This window comes from Lactuca sativa, chromosome 4 (genome assembly GCF_002870075.4).
Source record: "Lactuca sativa cultivar Salinas chromosome 4, Lsat_Salinas_v11, whole genome shotgun sequence".
Taxonomy (NCBI): domain Eukaryota; kingdom Viridiplantae; phylum Streptophyta; class Magnoliopsida; order Asterales; family Asteraceae; genus Lactuca; species Lactuca sativa.
The window spans coordinates 5,009,922-5,032,148 of NC_056626.2; the positions used below are offsets into that span (position 1 = coordinate 5,009,922).

The 22,227-nt window shown below is 30.8% G+C and overlaps 3 protein-coding genes across 4 annotated transcripts; 1 reads left to right on the plus strand and 2 right to left on the minus strand.

Annotated features, from left to right (window-relative positions):
- Positions 1–843: 843 nt before the first annotated feature.
- LOC111906270 (uncharacterized) lies at positions 844–3,428 on the plus strand. Of its 2 annotated transcripts, none has more exons than XM_023902031.3 (4): positions 844–1,593; positions 2,119–2,550; positions 2,642–2,939; positions 3,025–3,231. In XM_023902031.3, the coding sequence occupies exons 1-4, from the start codon at positions 1,108–1,110 to the stop codon at positions 3,027–3,029; spliced, it is 1,221 nt and encodes a 406-aa protein (XP_023757799.1). In that variant the 5' UTR covers positions 844–1,107; the 3' UTR covers positions 3,030–3,231. The 2 variants fall into 2 exon arrangements, with proteins under 2 accessions (XP_023757799.1, XP_023757798.1); XM_023902030.3 differs by having other exon boundaries at positions 852–1,593; positions 3,011–3,428.
- A 1,471-nt stretch (positions 3,429–4,899) lies between these two features.
- On the minus strand, positions 4,900–7,006 carry LOC111906268 (remorin 1.4). Its single transcript, XM_023902029.3, has 3 exons — positions 5,758–7,006; positions 5,562–5,643; positions 4,900–5,384 (listed from the first exon to the last, which is right to left on the minus strand). The coding sequence occupies exons 1-3, from the start codon at positions 6,423–6,425 to the stop codon at positions 5,175–5,177; spliced, it is 960 nt and encodes a 319-aa protein (XP_023757797.1). The 5' UTR covers positions 6,426–7,006; the 3' UTR covers positions 4,900–5,174.
- Positions 7,007–14,066: 7,060 nt separating this feature from the next.
- LOC111906267 (uncharacterized) lies at positions 14,067–15,820 on the minus strand. The gene is made up of 5 exons (XM_023902028.3): positions 15,261–15,820; positions 14,806–14,962; positions 14,656–14,706; positions 14,471–14,563; positions 14,067–14,399 (listed from the first exon to the last, which is right to left on the minus strand). Exons 1-5 carry the CDS (start codon positions 15,443–15,445, stop codon positions 14,322–14,324), a joined length of 564 nt encoding a protein of 187 aa, XP_023757796.1. The 5' UTR covers positions 15,446–15,820; the 3' UTR covers positions 14,067–14,321.
- Between the last annotated feature and the right edge of the window lie 6,407 nt (positions 15,821–22,227).

Below are 22,227 nucleotides of genomic sequence, written 5' to 3' on the forward strand. Positions count from 1 at the left end.
ACCCGACCCATTTAATTAACGTGTCGTGTCGTGTCAACCCGTTTATTTTCGTGTCGAGTTCGTGTCGAGTTTTGGGTTAGGGCTATACCTTGAAATATGTCGTGTCATGTAAGGTTAAAAGATTGAGCATGTTGAAAAAGTAGGAGTTGGGTAGGCGGAAAGGAAAAACTAATAGTTTGGAGGCAGAATAGATGAAGTCATAGCAAGTTCAGATGACAAAACTAAAAGAGTGGGAATTGGGGAGGCGGATGATAAGGTCATGAGGATGTGAGAGTGATGAAAGAGACTGTGTAGTTTGGGAAAGATTGGAAAAACTGAAATGAAGTCTTGATCTAGACGGCTAAGTCATTTCAACATTACAGAACAATTCAATTCGAAGGTTTTCTTTTGCTTATGGTTTTGGTTTTGTATCTTTCTAGATTATTTAAATAATTCAAAAAATGTGCATATAAATAAACGGGTCATTTTTGAGTCATATTCGAGTTGAAATTCTCAACCATAATCTTTCTCATTTAATTTTCGTGTCGTGTCAACCCGTTTATTTAAACGGGTTGAAATATTTTACTCAAATCTGTTTATTTCGTGTCGGATTCGTGTCGTGTCAATTTTTGTCGTCTCTAATCCAACCCCTATTAAACCTAACTTGAAAATTTATTCGAATTTTAATCAAATATCTGCCGCGTGTAATCTCTTATGTCGTAGTATCCAAAATAAAATAAAATCATATACGTTCATTGTTGAATATAAAGAAGATTTAATGACACTGATAAAGAGGGATAACTGCCTAACGCTATACAAGAATCTTTATCACAATTATCCGACCAACATAGTAAATTTTATGTTACCCCCTTTTAGTCGGTGTCATAAAAGATCAAAACCCTATTAAAAAATTGCATCTTCAAGATCAAGACAATTGCCACTTTCCCAAATAGAATCCAAATTATTAAACTACCCCAAAGAAATGGGCAATCTGCGTTTCCTCCCTGATTTGACCATTTTCAATCCTTTTAAGTTCCCCATGGTTCCAATTGCACCATCTGAACCCTGCAAACCACCTACCATTTTCACACACTATTCGTATTTGCTCCATCAATCCGGCGTCTGCAAATGTCAGATCAACCCGCAACTCCAATAGAACAAGAATCGGAAGAACAACAAACCCAAATCAGAACTCCCCTCTTAAAAGCAGACCCAATCCAAATATTATACGAAGAAAATGAGGAACAAGAAGAAGAAGAATCAAGTATTTATTTGGATGAAGACCTTCAAGAATTGGATTTTTATCTGTTATTATTGGGTTTCAATCAAACAACTATGTTGAGATTTGGGATTTCATGGGTAACGTTTTTGACGATTGGGGTTGTGCTTCCTGTTACTGTACTTTTGATGAGCACCAACTGTTTGAGATGTGATCTCTACCAAGTTAAAGCCTTTGAGCTTGTCGTTGTATCTTCACACGCTTGTCTAGCAGCCGCTGCTTTGCTTTGCCTTTCACATAATCTCAGAAAATATGGGATTCGAAAGTTTCTGTTTGTCGATCAGTACAATGGCCATGTTCAAAGATTTTCAAGGGACTATGTTCACAAGATCTCTGTAAGTGAAAATACTGTTTTTTCGTTGCAAACTAATGTACATCAACAAATGACAGTTTTTTTTGGAAGAAAATTAGGTAATTCGTTCTTTATACTAAAAACTTTAGTCACTTCAGATAATGATACAAATTGGAGGAGGACGAAAGGCCCCTGTTGGTCCCTCCCTGGCTCTGTCATCATGTCATAGCTCTTGCAGACAACACAACAATGGTTTTTATGTATTTTCTTGATACTTGAGAAAAACGATTTGTTAATAGTTTTCTTGATACTTGAGAAAATGATTTTGATAATAATTAGGTGAATATGAGAATCTTTGGGCATGGAGTTTGATACCTTGCTTATCTGTTCCTGAATCTTTTCTTCTTTATTACAAGATTATGAAAAAATATTGAGGGGAAGATTTGTATATCTTTATTACTTGCTGGTATTGTGCAATAGTTTTTTTAACAAAATCTCAAATTCAAAATGCATCATTTTTGGATGGATTGTGATGTCATAATGAAAAATGTTGTAATGATAATTTCAGGAAGCTAAACGTGCGCTAGTTTTGTGGGTTCTTCCATGTCTTTTCCTAAAGATAGTCCGTGAAGTTATCCGGATGATGTACATGCATCATGAGTCTTGGTGGAAATCCTGTGGCATTTTGGTTGCTTTGACTTTTCCATGGATGTATGTGACTGTGATCTTTTTATCATCATGTTTGGTGTTCCATTTGGTTTGCAATCTGCAAATCATCCACTTTGATGACTACGGAAACCTTTTGGAAAGAGAAACCGATGTTTTGGTATTTATAGAAGAGCATGCGCGATTACGTCATCATTTGTCAAAGATAAGTCATAGGTTCCGGATTTACCTTCTTCTTGTCTTCATAGTTGTCACTTCAAGCCAGTTTGCAACTCTGTTCCAAATCACAGGGTTCAGTAACAAAGTCACATTCATAAATGGTGGTGATTTTGCTGTAAGTAGTGTTAAACAGATTGATTTGTTTGTTATATGTACTTATATTTAAATTACAACACTGTATTGTTTTTTTTTTTTTTGGTGGACAGGTTTCTTCGATTGCACAGGTGGTGGGTGTGATTCTGTGTTTGAATGCTGCAGCAAAGATTTCACACAGAGCACAAGGCGTTGCAGCATTAGCAAGCAGATGGCATGCATTAGCATCATGTGGTCCAGATGATAGTTCTCACATGAGGATGAGTTTTTCAAATCAAATGGGAAGTTCAAATGGATTATTAAGATCTGTTTCTTCAGAAGCTGATATGGAAGCCATGAATTACACTCCCCTTCCTACAAACGAACAACTCACCTCTTATTTATCTTCCTACCACAGACGACAAGCCTTTCGTAAGTTTCTTCTTATTTTGTACTATATTTTAATTTAATAAATGAAAATATGATACTGAACTTCTGTGCAGTTATGTATCTACAGAATAATCCAGGTGGCATTACTTTATATGGTTGGACAGTTGACCGAAGTCTTATAAACACAATCTTCTTCATTGAGTTGTCACTTGTTCTCTTTGTGCTTGGAAGAACTACTGTATTCATCTCAAGTGATGGCTTATCTTGATTTTCTTGTGCAATTTACAAGAGTTTTGACTTTTCACAATGAAAACCGGGACTTTCTTTATGTGTATATGAGGTGCTTTTGTATAGTTTGGCTTTGGTGTTGTTTTGGGGTTTGAAGTTTGAACATTGAACAAGATATTCTTTATGGTTTACAAAAACCATTAATTAGCATATAACGAATACTATAATCCCCATTCAACTGGGATTTCTAAACATTTGTAAATCAATATACGATGCTAAAATTTGCATCAATTTGGTATGGTACCCAGTTGCGCATACAGATTGTGCAAGGGGTTATATGTAACTGGACATTTGTCAAAGGGGTTATGTTCAACTAGTCATTAGTTGAGGGGGTTTCTTGCTGCTAACCATGAGTTTGACGTCATGTTGTCAACCAAATAATTTGAACCTTAAACCAGCTACCTTTTCGTCATCACCAAAAGGTTGTCATTTCAGACTGCTCTTTTCTTTATTAATCGATTACATGTTAAGACGGATTTGGTCCATAAGTTATTTATAATTATTAGTGCTTTAGCTTATAACCAGCTTAATGTTGTATTTGTTTCTAATGAAAAGAAATTAGATGTATAATCAAAAAATAATAAAGAAAAACGTGTAGAAAAAAAATGCTAAAATTGTAATATATGAAAACATTTAACAAGTTAAATTATCAAATATATAAAAAAAAAATATTACTAAAACATGAACAAAACGAAAATATAATTAGTAATTACCCATACAAGTCATTTTCCCATAAATATTTTATACTTTATGACTTATTTTTGAACAAGCTTGATGAAAATTTTCTTTTTTAGTCATATAATATGGGTGGGTAACCAAAACATATTTGTTCGGATATATCACAGGCACCTATATCATATATCCTTTTATAGCATGTTTTATTTGATGCTTAGTTGGCATATTTTGTCCATATGATTGTCTATTCTTATTCTATTTTAATATTAATAAAAATTTAAAATCTGCATTTTGTTTTCTTCATCCATGTGTTTTCTTCATTTTTGTATTGTGTTTGCTGTTTGGACCATGATAAATGTTAATGGGAAGAAAATAATAATTTTTTGTCCCATCAATATAGAATAAAGATTAGCTCCAAATATTTAATATTGCGCAAAGGATGTGAACGTCTTTTTCATTCACATCACCCAAGATGGCTCAAAAAAAAAGTGTGGAGGATCAATGGATTATACACCAATCATAGTATTATATATGTAACAAACCAAACGCGAACTTACACATTCTCCTATTTTTACAACTAGGGCGAGCCTTTGGAGATACAATGAATGATACTCCATTTTTCCTTTTACCAGTTATTTGTGTTTTTTAACCTAGAAAACTGTCATTCATAAAGATGTCGCTTTCCATGCATATTATGCAAAAAGGGATTAGATTCTTGTTTGGATTTTTGTAAAGTACGAGTAGAATTTATTAATCTTTATCTACTTTATTTCAAATAAGTATTCTGTTTATGTTTGTTGTTTACATCTTGATTCAAGTTCTATAGTTGGCTTCTATATATTGTTTGATAACATTTGTTTCAACAGAATTCACGATGGATGGTCTAATAATTATGCTTCAGATATATATAAATCTAAGTGGATGTGTGTTCGCTATCACATTTATGCATAATAGATATATAATGTACTGTGTACATGTGGGTGCATTTGCTACTAGGATTACATAGTGACCCTACACGTAGTATGAAGAAAGCGGCATCTATGAAAAATGTTAAAAGCCAATGTCGCCTCTGCGTACTGCGATGATTCTTGACGATGAATTGAACACAAAGTACTCAAGTACCTTTTTTACAAAAAAGAAAAGAATAAAAAAAAAGTCTCATTTTTTACATATTTGAAAAGCTCAATAACATCGAAACAAAAGATTTGACAAAAGAAACAACCCTTGCATATAACAAGATGAGAAAATATTTTGAAGCGGAAATTGAATGATAAATACAAGAATACTGAAATCTTATATATCCAGCACCAACTGCTACCAGCAACAAGTAGGAAACTTAATGGAGAAAGAAGAGGGCAAGTGACCAGTTCTCCTTATATAATCCGCTGTTTCACTCGTTTTTACAGCTTTTTCATTCAAAATAGCCTCAGCGTTTGCTCGTTTCTCCTCTGCTATCCTTCTTGTTGAAGCAAGTTTGTTCGTATACTTCTCTTGTGCCCGAGATTTCAATCTTTCCGCCTTAGCCTAACCCACAATTTAAAACAAACCTTTTCAAATTAAAACATATTAGACAGTCTCATTGCAAAAACTTGTTATGTCATGTCCTTTATCCTAAACCAATAATTGACTTTATCTAAATCAAAAAAAAAAAAAATCATCTAAACTGTTTGGCTAAAAAAATAAAAACCATGTAACTATTACCTCCATTCTTTTCATCTCCATCTCGGCTTTTCTCTTTTCATGATTCTCCCAAGCTTCTATCTTCACCTCTTCACGCTTAAACCTACAATCAACAACCAAAAAACGCATGTGCTTAATTTAGGAGCTAGGGTGTTTGGATGTGCCTTATTAAAAAGCAAGGACATGATATCAAACAAGCATGCATTATCATAATCACCTTGCCATGTATTTTGCACGTTCAGCTTCATCCCAAGCCATAGCCCGGGTTTCAAGAGGATTCATCTTAGAATCTTGACACGGGTTTCTATTTTCAACAACATTTTCACCATTTGTTTCTTCGGTTTCTCTCCTAAACCTTGTGGTTGCACCCGTGTCAGGTTTTGGGACAGGTGCAACCGCAGGTATTATTGTGAATGGCCTAACAGGAGTCGAGGAGCCTGAGGGTGCAGGGCTGTGTTTAGCCGGGGTTGTGGCTCGAACCGGTGTGGCAGATCTTGAAGGCTCTTGGCTAGCCATTGGGGTCATTTCGGTCCCCATGTCTCTCACACAAATTGAGCTAACATACATTGAATCTCCAAGATCGACTTTTTTTGTTTCAATCGTTCCATGTTCTTCATCTTCACTACTTGGGTAATCTTTTTTGGGAACTGGTGCTATCAGTCTTCTATCATCTGCATTGGAATCACGTGGCTCGATGTTGGATTGACTCTTATCTACACCTCTTGACAAATTAACTAACCATTTTTGGGCATCGTCCCATTTTGATGGTGTTGGTTTGCCTAGAGCGGTTCGATGGTGGTGTGAACCACGATTTGACCCGTTTCCTTTCTGAATCTCCTGAGGTGATGCAAGATGCAAGCAATCCTTATCTTCTATGGACTTCATAATCACGTATATATGTTGATCAAAGATTAAGTTTTGTTAACTCAATACACCTCTAGCTTACTCTTTATTCTGGATCCGCATCAAGTCCTCTCTCATTCCCACATCCGATATTGGAAAATTCAATATTTAAGTAAACTAGTTACACAGATCTAAGCATGCGGAGGCTAAAAAGGATAAAAATCAAACTAAATCAGTGGAGTGGAACGAGGGCTTATGGGCTTCATGATTTTAACTTCAAAACACCAAATTGGCAAATTCAATGATGATAAACTATCATACTATTCAAGCATAGCAGAAAGGAAGAAATTGGAACTATTGTATGCGGATAAGGTGTTTGAGAAAATTACTAACAGAAAAAATGAACTCCGAAATGAATAGAGTGTAACCCAACTCAACTCGGCTTAAATATAAGATTATAAATGCCAAAGAATGATGAGTGCATACTCATGTACTGTAACACGTACTAGAGAGAAAGATTGTGTAACTAAGCTTCTATGAAAAACAGAGGGTCCAGATGGATGAAAAGGAAGCAGAGAATACAACCTTGAAGCACCCTCAAAAGTTTTTGAGATTTGCAAGATTATAATATAATATAAATAGTATATATTAATATTTCGATAGAAAAATTAAGATCTGATTCATTAAACTACATGAAAAAACTTCCAACAAATATTATATATATATATATATATATATATATATATATATATATATATATATATATATATATATATATATATATATATATATATATATATATATATATATATATATATTGATGTTATACATTAAAGAAGGTTAAATATTATAATATAACTGATTAACTAAAAACAAATTGGAATTCAATACAATAACAAAAATTTATGATTAACCAGAAAACAAACCCAACTCAAAGCAATATTAAAACTCAATCTTTGTGATAGACCAATTATGAGAAAATAAAAATGAACTGGAATCAATAAACATTAAATCTTGTTGGTGAATAAAGGAAGAAGGTGGATGAGTATATTTAGGTTCTTTGATATCCAAACATAATAAAATTTTGGGATGTACAAGAAACAAATGGAGATAAAGCAAAGCCATGTTGAAACTTGAAACAATAGTAAACACCAAATCTTTAGTAAAAAAAAAAAAAAAAAAAAAAAAAAAAAAAAAAAAAAAAAAAGTCATCAGCATCAGTTGATGATAATTGATAAATCTTTTATCTATTTTAGGAGTTACATGTGGAGGTATAAAAAGTGTTGAACATCAGCATATAAGTTGTAACATATTCCTTGGAATTATGAATTACAGTAATACATCTATCTGCATTAAAACTGAAGTCGGTTCTGAAATTTATCACAAGTTTGTCAAAGGGTCACGTGACGATTGATGAAACCAAGGAAGTAAATGATGTATAGAAGGTGTAGATTTGGGTTTGGCAGTTTAACGGTAACTTTGAGTGGTCCAAAGGATGGAGTGACACGTGGACGGACCTGATTAATAGACCTATCAAAGTGTGGGACAGATATATATTTCACATGGGTTGTCATTTGTGATGGATTTGAGGAATGTGTGTCCAAAATGAAGGGTATGGGTCCTTCTAAATTCCAAAAGACTGTTTTCTTCACTATTTTTCACTATTTAAGATGGGGATGGGGTTATTGGGGGTGGGTGGGTGGATAGAGTCTGATGGGGAAAGTAGTCCATAAGGTGGGGTGCAAGTAGACCATAAATTACAAGCCTAATACTAACTGCACTTTGTACTTATATATATTCAAGACAATGACAAATCTTGCTTAAATCATTAAGTTTGTTTAAAAAAAATTATATGGCCATCAGTTTTGCAGCCGTGAAAAAGGAATATCTGTTGTGAAATGCTTAAAATGATATCGAATGATAGTGTTCACTGCGGAATTCATTGTGTGAAATTATTCACATTTTTATAAAAACCGTGATTTTTTTTTTACAAAAACCAAAATATATGGTGTAAGTTTTACACAAACTCACATATTGTTCACAAATTCATTGTTAAAAAGAAGTTTTACAAAAAAAACTAAAATAAAATAAATAACATAATATATGTTGTAAAAATATGGAAAAATGAACAAAAAGCATCGTATTTATTAAGTGCCCATTTGCAAGGCCGAAACCCATTTTTAAACGGGTCCTCCAAAATTAATGATTATAGATGAGTTTTTCTTTATTTTTGGAAAAAACTTAATTATTTTGCCTAAATTTGTTTTTTTATTTCTCTCTATATTCACGACATTTATTAATATGGTTTAAGTTTTTATATCAAACTCTGATTTAAGGCCTTTTCCTGAAAATAGTCAGCAATGTATGATATTTATTTAATTCTAATTAGATGTGAAAATTTGATCCAATTACAAGTAATGAATTGATTTGATTATAATTTGTCTCTAACAAAGTCAAATGAATAAAACTCAAAATTGAGCTAAAAACAAAATGATCAAATGGGATGAAACCTGAATTGGTGGGAAGTTGTCTACATTGTATTTAAGTTATAGTTAAATATGAGAAATAACCATATATTTAGCCCAAATTTATTATTATGACAAGGTATATTAAATTAATAATATCAACCTTCTTTTAAAGTATTCATGGGCAAAAACAAGTTAACAACCAATGGCCTAAATCGTTGTTATAATTCTGTTGTTGTAACGTGGAGAAATTTGAAAATGACTTGCTAATATAAGCAAAATTTAGAATTTTGGTTGGATACGTAATACGTTGATATCTACTATAATAAATGAAAATGACTTTGTCACATGTCCTTCTCTCATAAAATTAGCCACATGTCATTTTGTCATAATTTGAGATATATTTATTTTCCACTTGTCATTACTTTAATTTTCATTTTCAATATATCATTAATTTACTTTCCATAAATTAAACCTACCATAATAATTATCAAATTTTAAATTTTAAATTTCAAATTTCAAATTCAATTCCAAATAAATTTACAGTTTAAACCTTTATGTTTAATATTTTGTTATAATTAACTCATTTAGTATACACTAAACACATAATTTTAATTAATTTATTCTTTGCATGTCTTTTTCTCATAATTTTCATTTATTTCAATTTCAAATTCAAATAAAATTTATATTTAATCGTTCGTACTTAACATTTTGTTTTAATCAACTTGTATATTATACGGGTCTCACAACTAGTTAATTCAAATAACTCTATATTATAACACCGGTCTAAACCGTTTATTAAAAAATAAATCATTATTTTTATTCGCATCGGTTTTGTAATTATATATAAATTAAGTAATAACGACAAAAGATAGTATAGATCAACATCTTTTAACTTGGATTAAAGTTTTACCCGTCATCATCAAAACTCAACCTGGATCATTTATCATCCACTTGATGTTTTAATTTGGAACAATTAATTAACTTTTGCTAGAAGATACAAAAATAACTACTTATAACTTAATATATTTTGCACATGCATGTGTAGGATCGAAGCATGTGACTTAGGGACTCTAGGACGGAAGAACTGTTATTCCAACAGTTGTTTTTTGTCAAATTTTCCTCTAATTTAATATATAGATTTTTAAAAGAGCCCTTGCCTTTGTGGAGACAAATAAGACTCAAACAGATATAACGCTTTATAAGCCATATCACTTCGACGATGTGAGATACGTTAAAGATTATTATATACTAGGTGAATGCCCGCGCGTTGCGCAGAAACACCTATATAGTTGAAGTGTTTACAAATATATGATTTTTTAAATATAACAATAACGTTGTTGTTAAATTTGATATAATAATTTGTATATACTAAATTGTTATAATATACTAATTATTTTGAATTATATGATAATATATACATTTACTATAACTTCATAATCTCAATCGTTTGAATGACTTCTACCCGCGACTTAGACATGAATAAAATTAAATATAATATATGATTTAATGTTATATATAGTTGTTTTTATTGTTAATTAATTTTTTTAAATTTATTTTGCTTAATGTTTTAATTTATATCATTATAATTATTTAAAACATCAAACATTGTTTTTTTATTTTAAAGCTAACAATATAATCATTTATATAGAGTTGTTTTTAACTATTGTTATTGTAAGTTATTTTAAGTTACTTAATTGGAAACTTTTAACAATTATAAAAATATATTTAAGAAATATTTTAGATAAATTGAAATTACAATTTAGTTTTTGCTTTTATAACTACAATTCATCACTTTTAACTATTTACAAAATATTCTCTAGTTTTTTTTAAATGGAACTGAAATTTATATTTTAGTTGACATTGTAATGCGCAGAAACACCTATATAGTTGAAGTCTTTACAAATATATATTTTTTAAAATATAACACTAACGTTGTTGTTAAATTTGATATAATAATTCATATATTAATTTGATATAATATATTGATTATTTTGAATTATATGATAATATATAAATCTATTATAACATCATAATCTCAATCATTTGAATGACTTCTACTAGCGAGTTACACATCAATAAATTTAAATATTATATATGGTTTAATATTATTTATAGTTGTTATATTTAACTAATTTTTTAAATTTTATTTGCTTAATGTTTTAATTTCTATCATTATAATTATTTAAAACATCAAACATTATTTTTTGATTATAAAGGTAACATTATAATCATTTATATAGAGTTATTTTTAACTATTGTTATTATAAGTTATTTTAAGTTACTTATTTTAAAATTTTTAACGATTATATAAATATATTTAGGGAATATTTTAGTTAAACTGATATTACAATTTAGTTTTTGCATTTATCACTATAATTTATCACTTTTAACTATTTATAAAATATTATTTGGTTTTTTTAGTGGAACTAAAATTTATATTTAAGTTGACACTGTAATGTTATATTTAAATTAACAATTTAAGTATTTTGTCAAAACTATTCAAAAATTATAGTTTTAAACTTATAATGGTTTACATGCAACAACATTTTAAATCTAATAAATTAAGTATAATATGTTAAAATTTATAGACATAACTTTATAAATAAAAGTAAAGATATTATTTTAAAATTGAAATTTAGTCTATTTATGATTACACTTTAGGTTTGATATTTATTTAACCTTATTAACCAACTTACAATCATTATTAGAAAGACACTACAATTTATCACTTTTAACGATTTATAAAATAATCTTTGGGTTGTTTAAGTTAAATAAAATTTATATTTAAGTTGAGCCTATAATGTTATATTTTAATTAATAATTTGATTATTTTATACAAATTATTCAAAAATTATACCTTTAAAATGATAATGGTTTACATCCAACAATATATTAAAACTAATAAATTAAGTATAATATGTTAAAAGTTAAAAAACATAATTTTATAAGTAGAATTAAAGATATTATTTTAATATTGAAATTTAGTTTATATATGAATACACTTTAGATTTGATATTTATTTAACCTAATTACCAAATTATAATTATTATTATAAGAAAATTGAAAAGTCATGGGAGTTTCAAATGAATGTGGTGAAAGGAAAAAGAATGGGGGTTTCAAATGCATGAGATTCAAGAAAAAATGTTAGCTTTATAAGTATGTATGATAAGTTAACCGATAGTTATTTCTATGGTCATTAAGATCTCATTTTTTATCATTTTAAAATCATATAAAATAAAAACAATCGATCACGTTAGGATATATCTTAAGTAATATATATTGGAATCTTAGGATCTCGACTATGATATTAAGATGTTAACCTGATCCGATCTCATATTTTTATTCTTTATTATATAGGCAAGGTTTAAAAATTCATCTATTTAACTTGAAATCAAGCATCATATCTTGCAAGAACTTTCATAAAACATCATCATTTCATTCATTCATTTCGAATTAGGCAGAATATCGTGACACTCATGTCATTCTCTTTGTATTTATGTGTTTAGTTGTACTTGATCTTGATGATCTTGTTTCTCTTTTTTTAAGATGATTTATTTCTAATTTTTGTTGTTTACACCAATAAGAAATGTAATTCATGCTTAAAAAGTTAAAGTTAACTCCATCTTCGATGTCTTAATCAATATCATGTCATAATGACTATTGTAGAGACTAAGACCGTGTGAGCAAATTTGAAGACTACTTCATTTTGGTAGAATATTATAATTTTCATCCGAACTTTTTTTTTGGAATAACAATTTTGATCCGATCTTACGATCACAACTTAGACAAAATCTCGATCTTAACATCATTATTATTCAAGTAAAAGTTAATTAAAATACTTGTCTTAACTCTTAAAATATCATATTGTATATTAGTATAAGGACAGTTTCTTTTTCCTTGAAAATTCTAACAAAATATTTTAAGTACTTGGAAACTCAGGATCTATAATGAAGTTTTGGAAAAAATAGTTGAGATAAGTGAAGAAGGAAGTGTGAAAATGGTTTTCTAATAATTAGTATCTATAAGACAAAGAAATTAAACAAAATTGTTATTTAAAATAAAATTTAAGCCGTTAAACACCTAGGTTTAAAATAAAAAATAAAAAATATATATAAAAAGAAAAAAAAACATTTTCATTTTAATATTATTATTATTATTATTATTATTATTATTATTATTATTATTATTATTTTGAAAAAGGCAGAGAACAAATCAATTGTCAAAACTCGGACCTATCATTTGTTTCAGGCCCTAAATATGAAATGAGTTCAAGAACTCTGCTTTACTTTAAATCTTTAATATAGTTTTCTCAAACAATTGGGCGGCTCCATATGTGTTGGACCAAAGAGGCGACAAACCACAATCCAGTGATACAAAAATCGATTTTTTAAACCGAGCAGGGTGTTCTTTTCTTCTGTAAAATAGCAAAACCAGTTTAAGAAAAAAAAAATGGTTAGAAAAATCTAAATATAACTCTTTTAATAGTTTTCTAACTTCTCTACCGACTAACTTTCATCTAAGAAGAAATGTGACAGGTGAAGATTTTACTTAAGAAATTGATTGATAAGAAGAAATATGTTTCAAGATCAATTGCTTTAATTCTTCCCAACTACCAATCGGTCTTCTCAAAGATTAAGATAATAAAATTAAATTACAAAAAGTCATTTAAGAAAGAAAAAAAAAAATAGTTTTTTTTTATCATATTTGTGAATAACTCATTATATTCTATCTCTCGGCAGTCAATGATATGTTTACCGGCTAAATTATCAAATATATAAACAATTGCAAGTCCTTTTTGTTATTTATTGTCAAAAAAGCTGTTAAAAAAAGCCATAGTTTAATAGTTTATGAGCCTATAGGTAACATTATTACAAATTAGTCGTAGATAATATGTAAAAAATACTATAATAATTGATAAATATACATTTTAATATTTTAAATTTAAATAATTCGACTATCCACACAGGAATATATATATATACTTCTAATCATTTGATCTATAACCTTCTTTTATTATAACATCCTTTTATTAAATAATAAAATACATCAAAGATCATCTGATTATTACAACTTCAAACAAAACATCCTGTATTATTAGAGTTGATTATCTAATTCTGTTTATTTTATGTCAAATAATTCACGTTCAAGCACCCCAAAACACTTGTTAATAATAAATACATCATAAATCGACCATTATGTAATATGTTTCCATCGCTAAAACAAGACAGAGCATTGGCATCTAATTTCTTTAAAAAAGTCCAACAACATAATCCTTTCACCACATCATATATACTCTCAAACAACAAATTAAATGGTCACTAAAAGCACATCTACATAAAAAGAGTGTCATTTTACATATAACAAGATTAAAAAATAAAAAAACACCATCTCACATTCACATTTTGATTTTCACTACTATGGAATTGGAATCATTCATTCAAGATGCATATATTATATATATTACCAGAGCTCAAGCAGAACTACCAGAATAAGAGATCAAGTAAATGATTGTTGCTGTCATCGTGCCCAGCAACCCACCAGCAATAACCTACGAAAAGTATGTAAATAAAGATGAATCTTCACATAAAAATGACGAATATACCCTTTATGAAAACAGACCTGAGGAGGGGTGTGCCCAAGAAGTTCACGTAAAGGTATGCTCTCAGCTAAAGGATGTTCAGCTGGAAGTTCGTATACGATTTGATTCAAAACCTAAATTTTTTCCAATTTTACACATAAAGAGATGATATCTTTATACCATAATAATTCATAAAAATTTAATTTTTATAAGAAATCAAACAAACCTCTGCTTGACGCCCAGCTTGCAATCTTACACCAGTTGCATCATACATTACCTGACACAAATTTCCAATTTGAAAATAATTATCAAACCGACAACCATACAATAGAACAGTAGAAACGATGAAGAGGAAGAGAGAGATGATAATTCATACAATACAAGCTATGATGAGTGCAGTTGCGAAGGAAGAACCACCAAGGCCATCTTGTAAACCAACAGCAACCGCAAGAGCAGTGACTGTTGCAGAATGGGATGAAGGCATGCCACCAGATCCGATGAGTTGCTTAAGATCCCAACGATGTTCCCTAAACCTGCATATCTACCAAATCGATATAAGAGACTCTTAGCTTCTGTTTCTTTTTCACGAACACGAATAAATCGGGTAACTTATTCATCACGAATTAACAAAGTAGGTGATTCATGACGTAAAGCTGAGCTCACAGTCTCGGATAACAACAAACGAGTCTCTATCAACTCGCTAGATACGAAAACCAAGATTGGCGGATTAAACAAGCAACCGAATAGACAAAGATCATCATCCAGACGTAGTTTTCGCATACAATTAAAACTAGATTCGGGCCTGAATGATCGAAATTAACTAAACCGTACCAGGTGGTGAAGACCTTAATGGACTGCGCAAGAGCGAAAGCAGCGAGTGCAGAGAGTAAAGCATAGTTCATATAAACAGGCCGCGAAGATGAGGAAGAAGTGAACGACGGTGAGGTTGGGACTGAATTGTGGGATGTCGGCAACCATGAAGATGATGAAATTGCCAATTCACCTACTGGTCTCATCTCTGTATGAAGGTGGGTGGGTGGGTGGAAATCAGAAATTGATGATTTCGAATCGAAATTTGGGGAATTGGGTATTGGAAAACGTAAGGAAATATGAGGAAATAAGAAGCAAAGTTAATGTTTTTGGTTTAATTGTTGTGGGCAGAGGAAGAATCTTGAAGATGCTCTTTTTCCCTCTCTTTGAATTAAATAATCATTTGGAACCCTAATTCTCTAATGTCATAGAATATGCTATTGTTATTTCTTTTAGATACCTTCACATCAATAATTCACGACAAAAGCTTGTACGATGTGGTTGTATATGAGTATATCTATACTTATATCCTTTTGTGTTAATAGGAAAAACAATATTTGAACCTTGGCTTTCAATATCCGGTTTGGATTCAAAATAAACTCATTATTTAACTAAATTTTAGAAATCCAAATTGGCTTTAAGTTTTTCAAAGTGGTTTCGATTTGAGTACTTGGAGATCATACCTAACGAAATATTTTGGGTTTTGTATAATGCAAAATATTACAAAAACTCAACCAAAAGTAATAAAAATAAAATGATGACTATATAGGCAACAAAACTACAACCATACAGAGTTGATAAAAACTCAAGGTTAAGGAGTCAATCTAGTTGTTGTATGATAAAAAGTGAAATCTTGACAATTGACTTGACTTGGCTATTCTGGAACCAGCAATGTTCTCACTTTGCCAAATTCGAAGAAAAAAAAGATATATGATCCCACTATTACTGTAAAGGAAAGATAAAAAATTATAGAATGTCTATGAGCCCTATGACCTTTCACTCCTGAAATGTGCCTTAATGCAAGGCTATATCTAGGGATTTTGAAACCTAAGATCTTTATTTTTTATATTCGGGAACTTAATTTTAATCAAAGCGCCTTATCTTTCTGATCAAGTAGGTTTGAGCAAAGGCCATAACTATTATGATCATTGCCAAAAACACCGCAATTGACAAATCCACCTTAGCCTTGGGTAGTTGAGATTTTTAGGGAGAGCAAGGCCATCATTTTCACTAAAGTCGTTGAACTGGATTCCATCTAAAAAATATGATTAGTTCATCTATATAAATGGATAGTTTTCAACTAGCTGAAGGCAAACGACATAATGAACCCACCCACAGTAGGGAAGCATTTATTCTGGGTGTAGGAAGGAAAGGTTAATGGACCAAAAACTTCAATAAGAAGGAAATGTTAATGGACCAAAAACTTCAATCAATCCTATTGCATTGTAAAATCTCTTATCGAAGGCATTAGAAGTTCAACATATAGTGACAACGCAAAGCGATAGTGACAACGCCAAGCGATGGAGTCTGTTTCAACAACTCCTCGTGAAGACGAAGGTCTACAATAAGACTTTGTAACTCTAAATTTATTAAAAGAAGAAGGATTGTAGGAGACTTATTAATATTTTCTTAATTTGTTTCATTACTGTTAATGTATTTATCATTATCAATAAAAAAAAATTGTTGATTCGATGAAATGTTGTTGAGAGATTATGCATATATCAATGATACATAGAAATTCATCCATATATGTTTTTTCAACGAAAAATTTAACTATTATTCAATATTTTTATTTTTATTATTTTGAAAAAATTTGGGATGATTCTGCAATATTATTTTTTATTATTATTATTCTTGGTGTTACTCTTTTTATTCATTATTGTTATTTCATATTTGATTATGTTTCTTTTATCAATCTTATGTTTTATTTCTTCTTCTATTACTGAATAATTTGTCTAACCTGTAGATCAAATATGATTGAGTGATTCATGAACTATTTGATTGTTGATTATAAAATTCTTTTTTGTTTGAGTTTTATTTGATTCATATATTTCTCTCCGTATAAATAATGGAATTTTATTTCCTTTTAAAATGTCTCTTATTAATTGTTTTATAAAGAAAATGTTTTTGTTTCTTTCTTTTTTTTACTTTTTTTTTTAAATCTTTGAGCTCTAAAATTTAATTTCTGATTTCGACTTTATAGTTTATACCTTTGAAAATAAGTTAAAAAGGCAGCTGTTTTGAGGAAGACCAATATGATATCCTGCTTCCATTCCAAAAATTGTTAAAAAAAACAAAACAAAACAAAAATCAGAATTCTCTTATTGCTTTAGATCTCTATTAGAATCATAGAGTCCTAGTTTAGATCTTTACCAAAGTTTCAATTGAAAAGGATATATGATTTTTATCTTAAAAAAATATTCTTAACAAATTATTAGGGAGTTTTATTTTGGAGAATTGAGGATCATTGGAGCTGCATTTTAGATAAATTCCTATATTCCAATCTTGGAAATTCCCATACCATTTCCAAGATTGTAGTGATAAAATACGGACAATATTCTTAGCTATTCTCAATAAAGGTAATTTAATATATTTTCTAAAAACTGATTGACCTAGTAACAAAACAACTCTTGTTTTGTGTCCATGTGGAATGTTCTCCAAAAATTCCATTATGTCATCATGGTTATTTTATGTGTGTGTGTGTGCGAGTGAGTGCGAAGCGGACGGGGGATTGTTTATTTAAAATTTCAAAATTCAACTTTTCACCTAACCAAACTTTATTATTAAGAAAAAATGATTAGGTCATATATAGGAAAAGGAAAATCTTCTTTTATTTTTCCAAAAAAAAAAAAGGAATGAGAATGTCCTTGATATGGTCCCTAAAAAAACCAATTCAGGCCTTTGAGTGCATAGTATATTCTATTCTTCCAATGTATTGTAAGATTATATTTATAACACACTTATATGCTTTTATACAATACATTATCGTTTTTTAAAATTTTAATATGTATTTAATTTTTTATAAGAATTTGATGAACAAAAAACAAAGTTTATATTTATAACTAATTAATATATAACAAAATATTATAAGTATTAAATATTACATTTAAATTATAATTAGTAGGTAAAAATAAACTAGAAATGTATAAATATATAAACAAAATGACTAAAACCGAAAACGCAAAGTTCATCTCCATTTTGAGAGATGAATAATATAACACCACATTTGGTGTAATACTATTCATATAGATAAGCACGAAGCAAGCACGAAGCCCTGCTGGTCTACCATAGGAGGTCCCACAAGCCAAGAGGGGTGACCACTACCAAAGCATCTTCCAATTAGCTTGCAGGTAGGGGGAGTGTCACTGATATTTTGTTTGTTAGTCATGTCGTGACCATTATCCCCTGCAGGTTGTCCTTGTTGTTGGGAGGGGGACAACTTTTGGGTCGTATGTAATTCTCTGTCATTTTGGTCCAGGCTGTGAGTATAAGTAGGCCTTATTGCTCTCCTTTATTTTCTAGCTAAGAATTGTGTAAAGAACTTGTTTCTTCTTGGAGATACCCAGATCTCGAAAACTGGGATTATCAATACAAATTTGAATCATTTCAGTCTTTTCTGTGTTTCTTTCATTGTCTCTTATATAGATCCACCTTGGATCTATCAATTGGTATCAGAGCATGGTTGCTCCATAGAAGAATGTTCCAGCAGATAAGAGGTTAGAGACAGTAGAAGAAAACCTAGGAAGAATCTTGGATGAACAACAACAACAGAAATTGGTAAACCAACAGCAAGCTAGAGCGATTGAAGACAACAAGATCATGCAGAATGAGATGATGAGAAAGCTGGATGCTCTGCTAGGGAAGCTGGAGAAGATGGATCGTGGGAAGGGAATGGAGACGCCTAACTCAGGAACACTTACTCTGGGGTCTAACTCACAAAATAACAATAGTGGCCCAGGAGGCAGCGGAAGCGGCGGTTCCGGCGGTCCAGGCTGCGATGGTCCAGAATTGGTTTTTGGTTCGTTTGATGGAGCGAACCAAGGGAGAGGGCGCTTTGAGTACAAACATTGGAAAGTGGACATGACCACATTTGATGGTACCGATCCGAATGGGTGGATACTATAAGCTGAACGCTATTTCGCGATTTACCAGCTTGTGAATGAAGAAAAGGTGGAAGCGGCGGTTCTAAGCCTCAACGGGGATGCGCTCGCATGGTACCGATGGTCTAATAAACAGAAACCAATTGAGACTTGGGAGGAGATGAAGGTCTTGTTCTTGCAGAAGTTCCGATCAATTCAGGGAGGAGATTTGTTCGAACAATGGGCTTCAATTGAACAGACAGGTACCACTGGCGACTACATACAACGTTTCATCGATTTGTCGGTGTCCCTGGATGAAGAGATACCGAAGAGGGTAGCCATGGTGATAGGTGCATTTTATGCACCTATTTTGCATGTTTATTTCCGTCTTTTTATAGCATTCTACTTCATAATTCTTGCATTTAGTTGATTATTAGGGCAATTACATATTTCATTAAGAATGTCACTACTAGAAAAAAGGCCTTTTACGACGCTCATTGCGCGTCGTAAAACGCTCAGACGACGCGTAAATGTGTGTCAAGGAAGGCCCTGTCATAAAGAGAGACGATGCGCTTTTGCGCGTCGTCTATAGACGACGCGCATTTACGACGCGCATTTACGACGCGCGGTTACGACACGCAATGCGTATCAAGGATGGCCCTGTCATAAAGGAAGACGACACGCATTCGCGTGTCGTAACCTTACGACGCGCGTGTTAATGACACGCAATGCGTATCAAGAAAGCCCCTGTCAAGAAAGGCCATGTCATAAATGAAGATGACATACATTTTTGCGTATCGTAAATTTAAATGTTTAAAAAAAAACAATTTATATATTTATTAATTTTTAAATTAAATTTTCATTTAATTTCTTATAACAGAAATAAAATACCATATACAAAAAATACAATCCATTGCATAATATAAAATAAATTGCACAAATTATAATGTCATACAAAGAATCATTCAAATGTTAAACAAAAATAATACATTGCTAACATGTGTTATACATTCCTATAAAACTAACAAATAATCATACAACTTTGTTTCTTACTGGAAAGGAATGTCGAACATGATTACAAGTCTCCCTTAGTCTTGATTATAATCAAATGTATCTTTAATTCTTTATATAAATGAAGCTTAAATGATGTCTTTAAATAATGAACACAATAAATGTTGTAAACCTTTTGAGGCCCCATAACATCAGGATCTGAGTTTTCTATTTCAACTGCAGGACTACCATTAGTTTAAGGATCACTTTTTGGACGCTTTTTCTTCTGCATACATTAACAAACATGTTAACTTTCAAGAAATATATTTTGTTTTTAGGCTCATAGTGGCATGCATATAGCTGAGGTGAGAGAAAGGTATACATACAGCTAGTAAGACATCCAGACTATCCATAACAGGTGGTTTCAAATTTTCATAATCAACTGCATTGTAAGATAACATGAACACAAGAAAGGTAATCAAAGGTTAAAATATTACATATTTACATGTTAAAAGTGTAAAGAAAAGATGATGTGGTTACACTACTTACCATCAGAATTTAAGAGGTCGCTACTTAATGTGTGTCCTACTTGTGCCATAGAAATCAACTACAATCACCACACACACCGAAAAGGGTCATGTATACAGAAATGGTGGATAGAAGAGAAAGAAGATAAAGCTAAAAAAACTACCTGCATTGTAGTAATAAACTCTTTGAAGCCAAGAAAGCCTTGTCGTCTAGAATCTGCAATTGCCCATACCTTAAGAAGTAGTATGAACAGGCGTAGAGAAATAGTTAGGACAGATTGGGATTAAAAGAGTAGAAAAGCAGAAAGAGAACTATAAGCTAACTTCTGTGCCCTTATGAGCACACTTAGCAATCAAATTAATGATCAAAACTTGAGGAGGTAAAACACTATCTAAAAAATAAATAATCATTTATTTAGAGAGTTGAATGCAAAAAATAGTAACATACTCTTATTGATTTGTTCTAAAATCAAGAAATTCCTATGGTTTTGGTCCTAAGAAAGTTGAAATGACTATTTTTCCCTTTTACTTTTAATTAATAAAATATTAAAACAAATATGAAAAAACAAAAAAAAATAAATTAAAAGGGCAAAACAGTCATTTCAAATCTTTCAGGGACCAAAACCAATTTTGTAGTTTTCTCAACAAAAAATAGTAATTTTTATCATTTAAACCTTCAATTCAAAAACACTTAACCTCTATTGAGCATCACTTCTAGGTAGAAGGGTAAAATGGTCATTTACTCAATAAATAACCAGTCTATATGTTCATTCATTACTTTCAAGAGACAAATATCATTTATCCATCCAGAAATTTAACAGAAAAAAATTAAAAAAAGAAAAAAAAAAAAAAAAAAAAGGAAGAAAGCTCTTACCTGTTATGCAAAGGACCATACCATTAAGCAACAACCATCCCTCATGGCCATTCCTTGAGAAGAATTGATAGATATAATGTGGAGATATTGCCTTGAAAATAGAAGGGTAATGATATATGATGTTGTAAATTCCAATAAAAGGAGTAGTCAATGTCCATGCACTCATAATAGGTGAGAACAAAAAGCTCGCTCTTGCAGTTCCAAATTTTTGAACCAAAAAACAGAACAACAAGAACTAATGCAGACAGAGCTTCCACTAGAGCTGAAAAGTAAAAAAAACATAAAAAAATATGACAAGATCTTTATAAATGTAGTTGAATAAACAAAAATCAGAGGAATGATGCACAGATGATGATGAAGCAGAGACAAATAAGAAAGTAGATTCAAAGAAGAAAGGATGGTTTTCATCCAGTTCCAAAGGTTAGTTTATAACTCGTATTTTTTTTTTCATTTTTAGCATTTTTAATGGTCATTTAGTCTCGTTTAGATGGTCTATTCAGTCTAGAAAGGCAACACTC